Genomic DNA, 14738 nt, shown 5'->3' on the forward strand with positions numbered 1-14738 from the left:
AAGGCCTGTGAGAAAGCGCATGCGCACGAAACGCGTCGTCAAGGCAACTGTATACAGCATGTGGGTCACCACGTCCCAATACTACCAATCCTGGGTCAGCATTCCGGCAACCATTTGTAGCCTTATTCACCATCCCATTCCTGATCACCGCCACCTTGCTGATTTTATTATTCCGAGTGATCTGCTCGGCAAGTGTTTGCGTATTTTGGGAGAAGACCACTACCCATCCATCACAGTATCGCGGCCCTTTCCTCCTCCCGTGGCGGCGTCTCAGGTGGTCTGACGTCACCGACACGCACGGGGTAGATCTGCTTCTCCATCTCTGCAGACTGCCGCTTCTGTGCACACTCCCCAGATGGCCATATACCATCTACACGCCGAGGAACAGGCTACACCAGGGATCCTCAAACTACGGCCCTCCAGCTGTTGCGGAACTACACATCCCATGAGGCAATATAAACCTCTGTCATTCACAGACATGACCAGGCATGATGGGAATTGTAGTTCCTGAACAACTGGAGGGCCATAGTTTGAAGACCCATGGGCTACACTTTCGGCAGCAGTACAGCAGGGCTATTGGCGCTCTCTGTTGCTCCCCCCTGCTGTGAAGGAATTGTTTCATACTGGACATTTTCGGCTCCTTGCTCAGCTGACCCGTGGTGACACTGTAAGCTCTCATGTTATTCCCCTTCCATTCCTTTGCTGTCAACAGGATTGGATGTCATTACTTTATTTAACAAATTGACTTTGTGATCCTTCACCTGTCGTGGGACTATTTGCCTTCTCTACCCATTGAGCGATGGATTGTTTGGCGTTAGTACTGTATTGATCCGTAACCTCCAGTTATGGTTTTTATCCAGCTGCACTGGGTTTAGACCCCACAATATTGACTATAATCCCCTTTTTTCCCCACTAGTCTCCACATTTTTAGCGCTGGCGATTTGTTGTACAGCATAAGGCAGGGGTGCCCAACCTGTGGCCCTCTTATATGGCCCGCGACCTCCTGCTCTGGGATGGAATAGACTACTGTTAAAGGTCAGATTATTACCAAATTCACAGTGTATATATATGGGCAAATCTGTTCTGCAGTGGTTACTGGGCTGCTTTCAAACTAATACGCACATGCAGAGCAGCGCACCTGCGGGTTACCTGCACTGAGCCATAGACTTCTGGTATTACCTGCGAGTTTGGTGAGCTTTCTGAAAGTGCACCAAACCTGCAGATATATAATAGAAAAGTCTATTGCAAAGTGCAGAAAAGCCACCGGCTGGAGGTATCCCAGACAGAACCAACGTCCGCATAGAACGGCATGGCTGTCGGCCAGACACACTGTGACAAAGCCATAAAAGACCGGTCATATGTGTGCCCTAGAACAAAATGTTCCCGGCCGCCCCTGGAGCAAAGGGGCCTGTCGTGGATGACCCAGAGCGGAGCTGAGGGCCGGCACACGCTCGATGGCCGAACATGGGGGGACTACAAGAGTCAAGACCCAGTCTGTAACCCAGTCGGCTGTTGATAGAAGAATCACAGGATTCAAAAATGCAGGAACAAAATAATAAAAAGCAAAAAAAATCTCCAGAGTACAGGACTCCAGAGTGCCTGTCCTCTCCTGTCATTAGGCAGAGAAAAACTGAGACTGCTAGAGCAGGGTGTGGGTTATACCCGGGGGCCACGCCCCCTGGGAGGAGCCGCACTGAGGAAAGTGTTGTTAAACACTTAAAGTGCTTTTTTCTGCCTAAACTCTCCTGAAGGAAGCGGATATAACCCTAAGGTCAAAGGCTGCTGTGTCCGTCCATGAACGGAAGAGAAAGCCAAAAGGTATACTACATTGCACCCGCTGTGCGGCTAAACCGCAGTGCATTAGTGTGAAAGCGGACCGACCCAATTGGACCCTCCATTCACCTCTAAGGAGTGGCAGATGTAAACCGACTTGTGTCCTACCTCCAATCTGCATATGCAGAGCGGACATTGACCTGCCACCCACCCGCTCCGCTGATTGTGGCAAGCGACCAGTTACCAAAGCGCTTAAGTGGCCCTCGCACTTTAAAAAGGTTGGGCACCCCTGGCACGAGGTTTACCTAAACGTCTTTCAATTTGTAAAAACTACACGTCAATTTTTCCCCAAAAAAATAAAAAAATAAAAAAAAGGGAGGGGGGGGGGGGGGGATTACCCTCACGTCGTCAAAATGTCCAGAAATCTTATATCTCTAGTGTGGATCAGCACCATCCTGCCTGCAGCCCCTCTCCTAGGACTCTTGCATGCTATGCAAGCTTGGAAGTGGCCATTTCCTTCTGTCCCCACTATTGTAGATTTTTTTAATTTATTTTTTAACCATTACCTTCTGTTGCAGTTGCAGCTGCTCCAATATTGGCCCCTGAGATACAGATGTGACTGGCAGGTCCCACAGATTGGAGTCCGCACCTTGGAAGAAAGAACATACTGTGAGGGGGGGCTATGGGACAGTGTGAGATACAATGGTAAAGGAACAAGGGGGGGGGGGGGGGTGACAATATACAGCTACCCCCCACCGCCTGCTTGCCTTTCCAGAATCACCTGAGCGCACAGATTTCGCCTTACTGCTGGCAAAGCAGGTGAGGCTTCATTGCAGGATCAGAGAGAATTATTGAGAGCACCTACCTGCAGTCGATGTGTTTGAGGTATTCAGATCCCATAAGGATCCAGTGTCTGGCACAGAGAGAGATCTGTTCATAGAAGGAAGGAGGGAAGCATCGGAACCTCTGCAGGAAAAAATAAATAAATGTCAGCCAGACAAATATACAGTCCTATTCACTCCAGATAACCGCACGTCTGGACATAACTACCATATTATCAAATGCTCAGCCGATGCAGACTGAGGTTTCCAGGCACTGAACCCGTCAAAGGAACTAGTGTCCCCATTGGGAGAAACTAGAACATTCTATTCCTGTTCTAGTGACAACCGAAAAGGAGGGATGGTCTTTCACCAGGATAAATAGAGAGGATGAAACTCCCTAATGGGGAGCACAAACAGCAATAAAAAAACAAAAAAACAAATGGGTGTTCCAATTCCTCTCTGCTACAGCCAAAAAATGTTGCCGTAGGTATACTTTAACAGAGCGGTCAGCTGTCACCCTCACTGGCAGAAATGCTGCAGAATATCACTTGTCAGATGGAGAGCAGCTACAGAACAAGGTCATAACCTGAAGTCTAGTCCGCTACTCTTTCCAATGAAAGTAAAAAAAAAAAAAAAACACACAAGTGTTGCTATGGTATGCTACACCCTTCTTGTGTGCCACCCCCTTCCCATGACCTAGGTGACCTGAACGCTTTTACCCACCCCAGCAGTGTGGATACCTGGACTTAGAAGGGTTCAGTTGCTGGAGGAACAGTGTCAGTTGCTGCTGCTGCTGTGGAGTCAGATCTCCGGATTTCTGCTGGGAGTACGACGACTGTCTGTAAGCAGGAAACGTGACAGTGTCATTACACAGCAATGCCAATGAGGGCGGGGTCAGGGCGTGCGGGAGGGAGCGAGGGCGGGGTCAGGGAGTGAGAGAGGGCAGGGAGTACTGCTGTCTGTAAGCAGGAAACAGGACAGTGTCATTACACAGCAATGGGGAGTCTATCGGAGGAATACTGAGGTCCGTTTACAGATGGGGTGGGAGAGAGAAAGTGGGTCAATAAAGTCCATGAGGGCGGGCGAAAGGGAGAAGGAGAGGAGAGAAGACGGGAGAAGGAAGGAGAGGAGAGAAGACGGGAGAAGGAAGGAGAGGAGAGAAGACGGGAGAAGGAAGGAGAGGAGAGAAGACGGGAGAAGGAAGGAGAGGAGAGAAGACGGGAGAAGGAAGGAGAGGAGAGAAGACGGGAGAAGGAAGGAGGGGAGAGAAGACGGGAGAAGGAAGGAGAGGAGAGAAGACGGGAGAAGGAAGGAGAGGAGAGAAGACGGGAGAAGGAAGGAGAGGAGAGAAGACGGGAGAAGGAAGGAGAGGAGAGAAGACGGGAGAAGGAAGGAGAGGAGAGAAGACGGGAGAAGGAAGGAGAGGAGAGAAGACGGGAGAAGGAAGGAGAGGAGAGAAGACGGGAGAAGGAAGGAGAGGAGAGAAGACGGGAGAAGGAAGGAGAGGAGAGAAGACGGGAGAAGGAAGGAGAGGAGAGAAGACGGGAGAAGGAAGGAGAGGAGAGAAGACGGGAGAAGGAAGGAGAGAAGAAGGGAGACGGGAGAAGGAAGGAGAGGAGAGAAGACGGGAGAAGGAAGGAGAGGAGAGAAGACGGGAGAAGGAAGGAGAGGAGAGAAGACGGGAGAAGGAAGGAGAGGAGAGAAGACGGGAGAAGGAAGGAGAGGAGAGAAGACGGGAGAAGGAAGGAGAGGAGAGAAGACGGGAGAAGGAAGGAGAGAAGACGGGAGAAGGGAGGAGAGAAGACGGGAGAAGGGAGGAGAGAAGACGGGAGATGGAAGGAGAGAAGACGGGAGATGGAAGGAGAGAAGACGGGAGATGGAAGGAGAGAAGACGGGAGATGGAAGGAGAGAAGACGGGAGATGGAAGGAGAGAAGAAGGGAGACGGGAGAAGGAAGGAGAGAAGAAGGGAGACGGGAGAAGGAAGGAGAGAAGAAGGGAGACGGGAGAAGGAAGGAGAGAAGAAGGGAGACGGGAGAAGGAAGGAGAGAAGAAGGGAGACGGGAGAAGGAAGGAGAGAAGAAGGGAGACGGGAGAAGGAAGGAGAGAAGAAGGGAGACGGGAGAAGGAAGGAGAGGAGAGAAGACGGGAGAAGGAAGGAGAGGAGAGAAGACGGGAGAAGGAAGGAGAGAAGACGGGAGAAGGGAGGAGAGAAGACGGGAGAAGGGAGGAGAGAAGACGGGAGATGGGAGGAGAGAAGACGGGAGATGGAAGGAGAGAAGACGGGAGATGGAAGGAGAGAAGACGGGAGATGGAAGGAGAGAAGGGAGAAGGAAGGAGAGAAGAAGGGAGACGGGAGAAGGAAGGAGAGAAGAAGGGAGACGGGAGAAGGAAGGAGAGAAGAAGGGAGACGGGAGAAGGAAGGAGAGAAGAAGGGAGACGGGAGAAGGAAGGAGAGAAGAAGGGAGACGGGAGAAGGAAGGAGAGAAGAAGGGAGACGGGAGAAGGAAGGAGAGAAGAAGGGAGACGGGAGAAGGAAGGAGAGAAGAAGGGAGACGGGAGAAGGAAGGAGAGAAGAAGGGAGACGGGAGAAGGAAGGAGAGAAGAAGGGAGACGGGAGAAGGAAGGAGAGAAGAAGGGAGACGGGAGAAGGAAGGAGAGAAGAAGGGAGACGGGAGAAGGAAGGAGAGAAGAAGGGAGACGGGGGAGGGAGGGAGGAGAGAAGGGAGACGGGGGAGGGAGGGAGGAGAGAAGGGAGACGGGGGAGGGAGGAGAGAAGGGAGAAGAGGGAGGGAGGAGGAGGAGAGCTAAGAGGAGGAGGAGAGCTAGGAGGAGGAGGGGAGCTAAGAGGAGGAGAAGGGGGTGGGGAAGGGAGCGAGTGAGAAGAAATCCATGTGAAGCGCACAAGTCCCTAACTGACTGCTCTTCCCTACCCACCAGTCTTAGACATCACCCCGAACAGGACATGTAGGTCTATATGGATCCAATATCTCACCTGCCAAGCACTTGCAGTATATACTGATGTTGCAGCTGTTGGTAGAGGGCGAGCTCCTGCTGTTTCTTCAGGCACTGCTGATCAATGTTACCCTATGAGACAGACCAGACACTTCACAAACTGGACAAAACAGAATATGGCGCACCAGTGTGACCACACAACCATCATGGCTTACTGATTAAAAAATAGGAAGAAACTATATCTCTAAGCCATTTGTTTTCTGTCCCATATGCTGATGACTGTTGAGCTGTACAAGCTCCACATTGTATCTGAATGACAAATCCCTGTTACACTTGTCAGCATATAACCCTTTATCTGGGTCTTTAGGTCGGGGGGAGGTGGGAAGCATCGCCCGATTACGTGACCATTCTGATTGGCTGTGCTCAGTTGCTGGTCCCACTGGCTATTACTACTAGCAGAGACGGAGAGCTGTCTATCACGATCTCTGTGCTGGGAGCGCATAAAACACAAGCTCTGCCGCCTATAAACACACATGTGGCAGTGTGTGGGCTTGCCTACCCTCTCTTGGCGCTCACACATGTACATCAAGGGAGGTTCAATAATCCTCGCTAAAGTCATAGCCAAAAATATTGGCACCCCTGCATTTGTGAGATAATGCAACACTTAACCCAGAAACATTTTGCAACAACATTTAGACATTCTCACGTTCATTTGTATTGGTATGACACAAAAAAAGTGGATAAAAAATAAATAAAAAAAGCCAAATCTGACACATTCCACGAAAAACTCTGAAAATGGACTGGACAAAATCATTGGCACCTTCTCAAAACTGTAAAAAAATAATTGCATGCCAAGTGTGTGATGCTCCTGTAATTTATAAATTAAAAACTCACCTGTATCAATTACCAGGGAGTGACAATTAAAAATAAATAAAATCCCACCGGCAACCAGTTAAAAAGGTGACAAATTTGACTCAACCTTTCTGTTGTAGGTCTCTGTGTGTGGAGCATGGAGAAGAGAGAGAGCAACAAAGAATTGTCTGGGGGTCTGAAAACAAAAATGGTGGAAAGGCATGGACAATCTCCAGAGATCTTCATGGTCCTGTGGTCCACCATACCCAACATTATCAAGAAGTTTGTAGCCCATGGCACTGTAGCTAATCTCCCCGGACGTAGACAAAAAATAAAATAAAAAAAGAAGTTTGCCAAAACTTACCTGAGGAAGTCGAAATCCTTTCGGGTGATTGTGCTGTGGACAGACGAAACAAAAATTACAGCTTTTGGGTAAAGCCCATCAATCTAATGTTTTCAGAAAAAGAAAAAAAATGAGGCCTTTAATCACTTACGGTGGCCGGTGTGTGCCAGATCACGTATCTAGTACATGATCAGACACTTTCAGGTCTGAGGGGGGGACACACACACAGCCCCCCACTCCGATCACACCCAGCGGTGGGTACCACGGACTAGATGTCTGCCGGCACCCGCTGATTATACAGGACACAAGCAGAATGACAATCAACCCAAGTACAGTAAGTAGCTTGAAGAAAGTATTCATACCCCTTGAAATTTTTCACACTTCGTCATGTTACAACCAAAAAACGTAAATGTATTTTATTGGGATTTTATGTGATAGACCAACACAAAGTGGCACATAATTGTGAAGTGGAATGAAAATTTTAAATGCTTATCAACATTTTTTACAAATATGTGAAAAGTGTGGAGGAGTCATTTGTATTCAGCCCCCCTTTACTCCGATACCCCTAATTCAAATCTAGTGGAACCAATTGCCTTCAGAAGTCACATAATTAAGAGTTCACCTGTGTGTAATTTACTCTCAGTATAAATACTGAGAAGCCCTCAGAGGTTTGTTGGAGAACCTTAGTGAATAAAGAGCATCATGAAGGCCCAAGGAACACACCAGACAGGTCAGGGATGAAGTTGTGGAGAAGTATAAAGCAGGGTTAGGTTATAATAAAATCTCCCAAGCTTTAAACATCTCACGGAGCTTCTGTTCAATCCATCATCTGAAAATGGAAAGAGTATGGCACAACTGCAAACCTACCAAGACATGGCCGTCCAAGGAGAACATTCATCAGAGAAGCAGCCAAGAGGCCCATGGTAACTTTGAAGGAGCTGCAGAGATCCACAGCTCAGGTGGGAGAATCTGTCCACAGGACAACTATTAGTGGTCTCTCCACAAATCTGCCCTTTATGGAAGAGTGACAAGAAGAAAGACATTGGTGGAAGAAAGACCTAAGAAGTCCTGTTTGCAGTTTTTGATAAGCCATGTGGGGGACACAGCAAACATGTGGAAGGTGCTCTGGTCACATGACACCAAAATGTAACTCTTTGGCTTAAAAGGAAAACGCTATGTCTGTGGGGGGGATAACACCGCACATCACCCTGAACACACCATCCCCACCGCGAAACATGATGGTGGCAGCATCATGTGGTGGGGATGCTTCTCTTCAGCAGGGACAGGGAAGCTGGTCAGAATTGATTGGAAGATGGATGGAGCCAAATACAGGGCAATCTTAGAAGAAAACCCGTTAACAGTCTGTAAAAGACTTGAGACTGGGGGGGGGGGGGAGGTTCACCTTCCAGCAGAACCCTAAACATACAGCCAGAGCTACAATGGAATGGTTTAGATCGGTGGTCTCCAAAGTGCGGCCCGGGGGGCCAGATGCAGCCCTTTGCTTGCTTTTATCCGACCCTTGGGGCACCATTTCATTCACCGATACCAACAATAGGGGATATTTTCTCCTACTGACACAAACAATGGGGCCCAATAACATTGACAAAGGGGCCCAATGACAACGATGGGTCACAATTCTTCCTAATGACACCAACAATGGGACTCAACGGGGGGCACAGTTACTCCCACTGAAACAATAGGGCCTCATTTTTCCCCACTGATGTCGGGACCTTTTTGACTCCAACTGAACACTGTCCGGCCTTCGTAAACTCTGAAGGACATTAAACTGGCCCTTTTCTTAGACAGTTTGGAGACCCCTGGTTTAGATCAAAGCATATTCATGCGTTAGAATGGCCCAGTCACAGTCCAGACCTAAATCCCATTGAGAATCTGCGGTAAGACTTGAAAATTGCTGATCACAGACGCTCTCCATCCAATCTGACAGAACTTGAGATATTTTACAGAGAAGAAGAATGGGCAGAAATGTCCCTCTCTAGATGTACAAAGCTGGTAGAGACACCCCCAAAAAGACTTGCAGATGTAATTGCAGAGAAAGGAGGTTCGACAAAGTACTGACTCCGGGGGGCGCCATACAAATGTACCCCCCCACACTTCACAGATTTGTAAAAAATGTTGAAAACCATTTATGATTTTTCCTCCACTTCACAATTATGCGCAGCTTTGTGTTGGTCTATCACATAACATCCCAATAAAATACATGTTTTTTGGTTGCAACATGAAAAAAACATGGAAAATTTCAAGGGGTATGAATACTTTTTCAAGGCACGTTCTGTTAGTAGGGAAGGCATTGATCCTGCGTCTCTGCAAAGCAGAAGCATGAATCAATGCCTTCTCCGAGTCAAAGCACCTCCCCCCACAGTGAGAAAGCACAGGCTAGGCACACATTTAACCCTTTGATCACCCCTGATGTTAACCCCCTTCCCTGCCAGTGTCATTAGAACAGTGACGGTGCATATTTTTTCAGCACCAATCACTGTATTAGTGTCACTGGCCCCCCCCAAAAAAAGTGTCAGATTTGTCCGCCGCAATATCGCAGTCCCGCTATAAGTCGCTGATCCATTGCTAGTAAAAAATAAAGTTAAAATAAAAAAACTTAAAAAAAAAATATATAAAATATCCCATAGTTTGTAGACGCTACATTTTTTTGGGGAAAAAACACAAATCAATTTACGCTTATTGGGATATTTTTTAGAAACAGAATACATTTTGTCCTAAATTGATGGAGAAAATTAGATTTTTTACATTTTTTTTATTGGACGTGTGTAGCAGAAAAAGTAAAACATTTTATTTCTCAAACTTGGTCTTTTTTTTTTTTTTTTTGGTTTATAGCGCAGAAAATTAAAACCGCAGTGGTGATCAAATCCCACCAAAAGAAATTTCTATTTGAGGGGGGGAAATAAAAAAAGGAGATTTTATTTGGGTACAACAACATCGCACGACCGCGCAACTGTCAGTTAAAGTAACGCACTGCAGTATCGCAAATTTTTTTTTTTAATGGCCTAGTCAGAAAGGGGGGGGGGGGGGTTAAATCTTCCAGAGGTCAAGTGGTTAAAGAGAAGCTCCAGCCCCCCACCCAAAAATTCAAAGTCAGCAGCTATAAAATATTGTAGCTGCTGGCTTTTAATATTAGGACACTTCCCTGATCCCGCAATGTCGGCAACCCGGCCGATTTTGCTATCGGCTCCGAGGTGCCGCCGTCGTTCCTCGTAAGGGAGATCGGAAGCCAAACCTTGCAGCTTCACAACCTGTTCCCTATTGCGCATACGTAAAGCGCGCTGAACTTTCTGAATGGCCCGGCTGCGGTTGGAAGGAGGGGGTTGAACTTCCGGGGACCTCACCGCAGCAAGGTCTCTCGGAAGTGGGGATGAGTACCTGTCAAAAACAGGTACCCGCTCCGCTGTTTGAAAGGTGCCAAATGTGGCAGTGGAGGGGGGGGAAACAAGCAGAACTTCCCCATTTGGGTGGAGCTCCGCTTTAAAGAAAAGAACATGGTGGGGGTTCATTGAGGTTTTGGGGTTGCTTTGCTTCTTCAGGCACTGGGTGTTTTGACCGTGTTCATGACTACCAAAGAATTCCGGGGTGCAATGCAGGGCCCAGTGTCAGAAAGTTGGGTCTCCGTTGGGCAGAGTGTCAGAAAGTTGGGTCTCCGTTGGGCACAGTGTCAGAAAGTTGGGTCTCCGTTGGGCCCAGTGTCAGAAAGTTGGGTCTCCGTCAGAGGTCTCACAGCTAGACAATGACCCAAAGCGCACATCAAAAAGCACCCAGAAATGGTTTAAGAGAAAGCACTGGATAGTACTGAACTGGCCAGATATAAATCCCATAGAGCTCCTGTGGAGAGAGTTGGGGGGGGGGGGGGGGAACCCTTACAATCCAACCCCTTCCATTGCACCCCAGAATTGGGGTGCAATGTAGGACCCAGTGTCAGAAAGTTGGGTCTCCGTCAGAGGTCACGGGTCTTGCAGCAGGACAATGACCGAAAGCACCCAGAAATGGTTGATAAAGTGCTGGAAAGTAGTAAACTGGCCAACAGTGAGTCCAGATCTAAATCCCATAGAGCTCCTGTGGAGAGAGTTGGGAAAAGGAACTCTTCCAAACTGAGAGACCCGAGAGAAGAGCGGTCCAAAATTCCAATAGAGAGAGGTGTAAAACTCATTAATGGTTACAGGAAGCCGTTGGTTTCAGTTATTTTATTTCAAGGGGTGTGCCACCAAATATTGAGGGTGCCAAAAAAAAAAGTGGTCTCCAGTTTTGCGTGGAAGATTTCAGACTTGGCTTTTTGTTTCTCCACTTTTTTTTTTGTGTCATACCAATACAAACAAGCATGAGAATGCCTAAACATTTGTAATTGCAACAACTTTCTGGCCGACATGGTGCATTGTCCATTTTTGGCCATGACTAATACCTGAAAATGCCTTCTAAGGGCCAGAAAAAAAATGAATATGCTGGCCAATGGAACGCATTAATGCTCAAAACGCCACTTGCACCCTAAACGCATGTGCAACACGCACTTTTTTTTTAGCAGCTTCTTCCCTGCCAGGACTTCTGCCACTCACAGGGACTAAAAAGTCACCCATTGTGCTCGAGGGCCTTCCATAACAGCGGCATTGTCACTGCAGCAGATAATCTTCCAGAGGCTAATCTATGAACATTTTCAACCAAAACAATAAAAAAAAAACACAACAACTTGAAGACCACGTCAAAGAATTACTTTAATCACTTCAAGACCACAATACGTATATCACAGCGCATCCAGAAAGTATTCACAGAGCTTCACTTTTTCCACATTTGGTTATGTTATAGCCTTATTCCAAAACAGATTAAAAATTCATTATTTTCCTCAAAATTCTACAAAACAATCCCCCATAATGACGTGAAAGACGTTTGCTTAAAATCTTTGCAAATTTATTAAAAAAATAATCCCATGTACAAAAGCATCACAGGCTCCCCCCATGTACACAAGCATCACAGGCTCCCCCCATGTACACAAGCATCACAGGCTCCCCCCATGTACACAAGCATCACAGGCTCCCCCCATGTACACAAGCATCACAGGCTACTCCCATGTACACAAGCATCACAGGCTCCTCCCATGTACACAAGCATCACAGGCTCCCCCCATGTACATAAGCATTACAGGCTCCCCCCATGTACACAAGCATCACAGGCTCCCCCCATGTACACAAGCATCACAGGCTCCTCCCATGTACACAAGCATCACAGCTGTTGCTCAATAATTTGGTGAAGCTCCATTGGCACCAATTACAGCCTCCAGTATTTCTGAGTATGACGCTACAAAGCTTGGCACTCCCATTTTCTGGGCAGTTTCTCCCATTCTTCTTTGCAGGACCTCTCAAGCTCCATCAGGTTGGATGGGGAGCGTCGTGCCCCTTTTCAGATCTCTCCAGAGATGTTCAATCGGGTTCAAGTCTGGGCCACTCAAGGACATTCAGAGTTGTCCCATAGCCACTCCTTTGTTATCTTGGCTGTGTGCTTAGGGTCGCTGTTCTGTTAGAAGATGAACCTTCACCCCAGTCTGGAGGTCCAGAGTGCTCTGGAGTAGGTTTTCATCAAAGGATGTCTCTGTACATTGCTGCATTCATCTTTCCCTCAATCCTGACTAGTCCCCTAGTTCCTGCCGCTGAAAATCATCCCCACATCATGGTGTTGCCACCACCAAGCTTCACTGTAGGGATGGTATTGGCCAGGTGATGAGCGGTGCCTGGTTTCCTCCAGACATGACGCTTGCCATTCAAGCCAAAGAGTTAAATTTTTGTTTCATAAGAATTTTGTTTCTCACGGTCCGAGAGTCCTTCAGGTGCCTTTTGGCAAATTCCAGGCGGCTGTCATGTGCCTTTCACTGAGGAGTGGCTTCAATCTCCTACAGGCCTGAGATGGTCGTTCTGGAAGGTTCTCCTCTCTAGGAAGAGTCCTGGTGGTTCCAAACTTCTTCCATTTATGGATGATGGAGTCCACTGTGCTCATTGGGCCCTTCAATGCTACAGAAATATTTCTGGATCCTTCTCCAGATCTGTGTCTCCATACAATCCTGTCTGACAATCCCTTGGACTTCATGACTTGGTTTGTGCTCCGACATGCACGGTTACCTGTAAGACCTTCTATAGACAGGTATGTGCCTTTCCAAATCATGTCCAATCAACTGAATTTACCACAGGTGAACTCCAATCAAGTTGTAGAAACATCTCAAGGATGATCAGTGGAAACAGAATGTACCTGAGCTCAATATTGAGCGTCATGGCAAAGGGTGCGATACTTATGTACATGGGATTTTTTTTTTCATAAATTTGCAAAGTCGTCAAACTTCTTTCACGTTGTCATTATGGGGGGATTGCTTGTACAATTTGAGGAAAATAATTAAATTTTTGGAAAAGGGCTGTAACCAGGGCTGTGGAGTCGGAGGAAATTGTGGGTACCTGGAGTCGGAGGAAATTTTGGGTACCTGGAGTCGGAGTCAGCAAACAATGCACCGACTCCTACTTAATTTAGATTGTCGGAACATTTAGGAGTCTAAACATTTATCTACCGACTCCACAGCCCTGGCTGTAACATAAAATGTGAAAAAAGTGAAGCGCTGTGAATACTTTCCGGATGCACTGTACATTGGGGCTTTGAAGAGGTTTACTTCTGCCATACAGTGCGGCCGATTGGTCTCAGAGGTGATCAAAGAGTCGATCCTCTGATCGCCTCAATAAGCCTTGGAGGACCAAAAGCGATGTCATGACATCACTTCCAGTCCAGGCTGGAAGTAAACAATTGTTTTTATTTTTTTAAAGCAGAAGATCACATTTTTTTTTTTTCTTTTAAAAAAAAAAAAGGTAAAGAGATCCGAGGTATTTTTGAACCCAGATCTCGCCATAAAAGAGGACCGGACATCCTTATTTCTATTACAAGGGAAGTTTAAACTTCCTTGTAATAGACATAAAAGTGCAGAAAAAAAATTAACAAAATAAATATATATCATTTTTTTTTTTTTAAAGAAGGGTCGGAGTAAAATAATAAAAAAAAGCGCCCCCATCCGTCGGAGCTTGCGCGCAGAAGTGTACGTATGCGCAAGTTACACACGCATATGTAAAAAAAAAAAACGGTATTTGCACCACACCCGAGGTATCGCCGCAAAAACATTTGAGGGAGAGCAATAATTCTAGCGGTGGACCTCCTCTAACTCTAAACGGGTAACATGTAAAAGGTTTTTTAAAGCGTCGCTTATGGAGATTTTTTAATTTACTGCAGTTTGTCGCCATTCCACGAGCGCGAGCAATTTTAAAGCGTGACGTGTTCGGTATCCATTTACTCAGCTTAGCAGCTTTCACATTATACAAATTGGGTATTATAAATAATAATAAATATATAGAAAATATATATATATATATATATATATATATATATATATATATATATATATATATATATATGTATTTTTATAAATAAAAAAATCACACAGTGCCTTGAAAAATATAAAGTATTCACACCCCTTGAAAATTTCCACACTTTCTCATGCAACAACCAAAAAAGTAAATGTATGTTATTGGGATTTTATGTGATAGACCAGGGATATGCAATTAGCGGACCTCCAGCTGTTGCCAAACTACAAGTCCCATCATGCCTCTGCCTCTGGGTATCATGCTTGATGCTGTCAGAGTCTCGCTATGCCTCATGGGACGTGTAGTTTGGCAACAGCTGGAGGTCCGCTAATTGCATATCCCTGTGATAGACCAACACAAAGTGGCACATAATTGTGAAAAAAAAAAAAAAAAAAGATAATTGGAACTAGATTTGTGAACAGAAGAGTTCACAAAAATTTGCTTCGGTTCAGGGACACGAGCTGCGGCCTTCTTCCCTGCGTGGACACATTCATATTGAGAAGAGCCATGCAAGACGAGTCTTAGGAGAACCTGTCCACTCAGAGGTTTCTGCCCCCGGGTGACTACTATGAGGGTGGGCTCACTTGATTGGGAAT

At 46.6% G+C, this 14738-nt stretch overlaps 1 protein-coding gene across 10 annotated transcripts in view; it reads right to left on the bottom strand.

The window, feature by feature from the left end:
* The window catches only part of GIGYF1 (GRB10 interacting GYF protein 1), a 74663-nt gene that overhangs the window by 8983 nt on the left and 50942 nt on the right, over positions 1-14738 (bottom strand). For 6 of the 10 annotated variants that reach the window (XM_040347030.1, XM_040347037.1, XM_040347031.1 and 3 more), the window contains 5 exons: positions 6764-6796; positions 5588-5679; positions 3335-3433; positions 2639-2739; positions 2340-2422 (listed from right to left, as the gene is read on the bottom strand). In XM_040347030.1, the coding sequence (XP_040202964.1) occupies positions 2340-2422; positions 2639-2739; positions 3335-3433; positions 5588-5679; positions 6764-6796 (408 nt within the window). The remainder of the gene's footprint in view (positions 1-2339; positions 2423-2638; positions 2740-3334; positions 3434-5587; positions 5680-6763; positions 6797-14738) is intronic. The other 4 variants (XM_040347038.1, XM_040347035.1, XM_040347033.1 and 1 more) reach the window with 2 other exon arrangements.

Source organism: Rana temporaria, chromosome 3, assembly GCF_905171775.1.
Source record: "Rana temporaria chromosome 3, aRanTem1.1, whole genome shotgun sequence".
Classification (NCBI taxonomy): domain Eukaryota; kingdom Metazoa; phylum Chordata; class Amphibia; order Anura; family Ranidae; genus Rana; species Rana temporaria.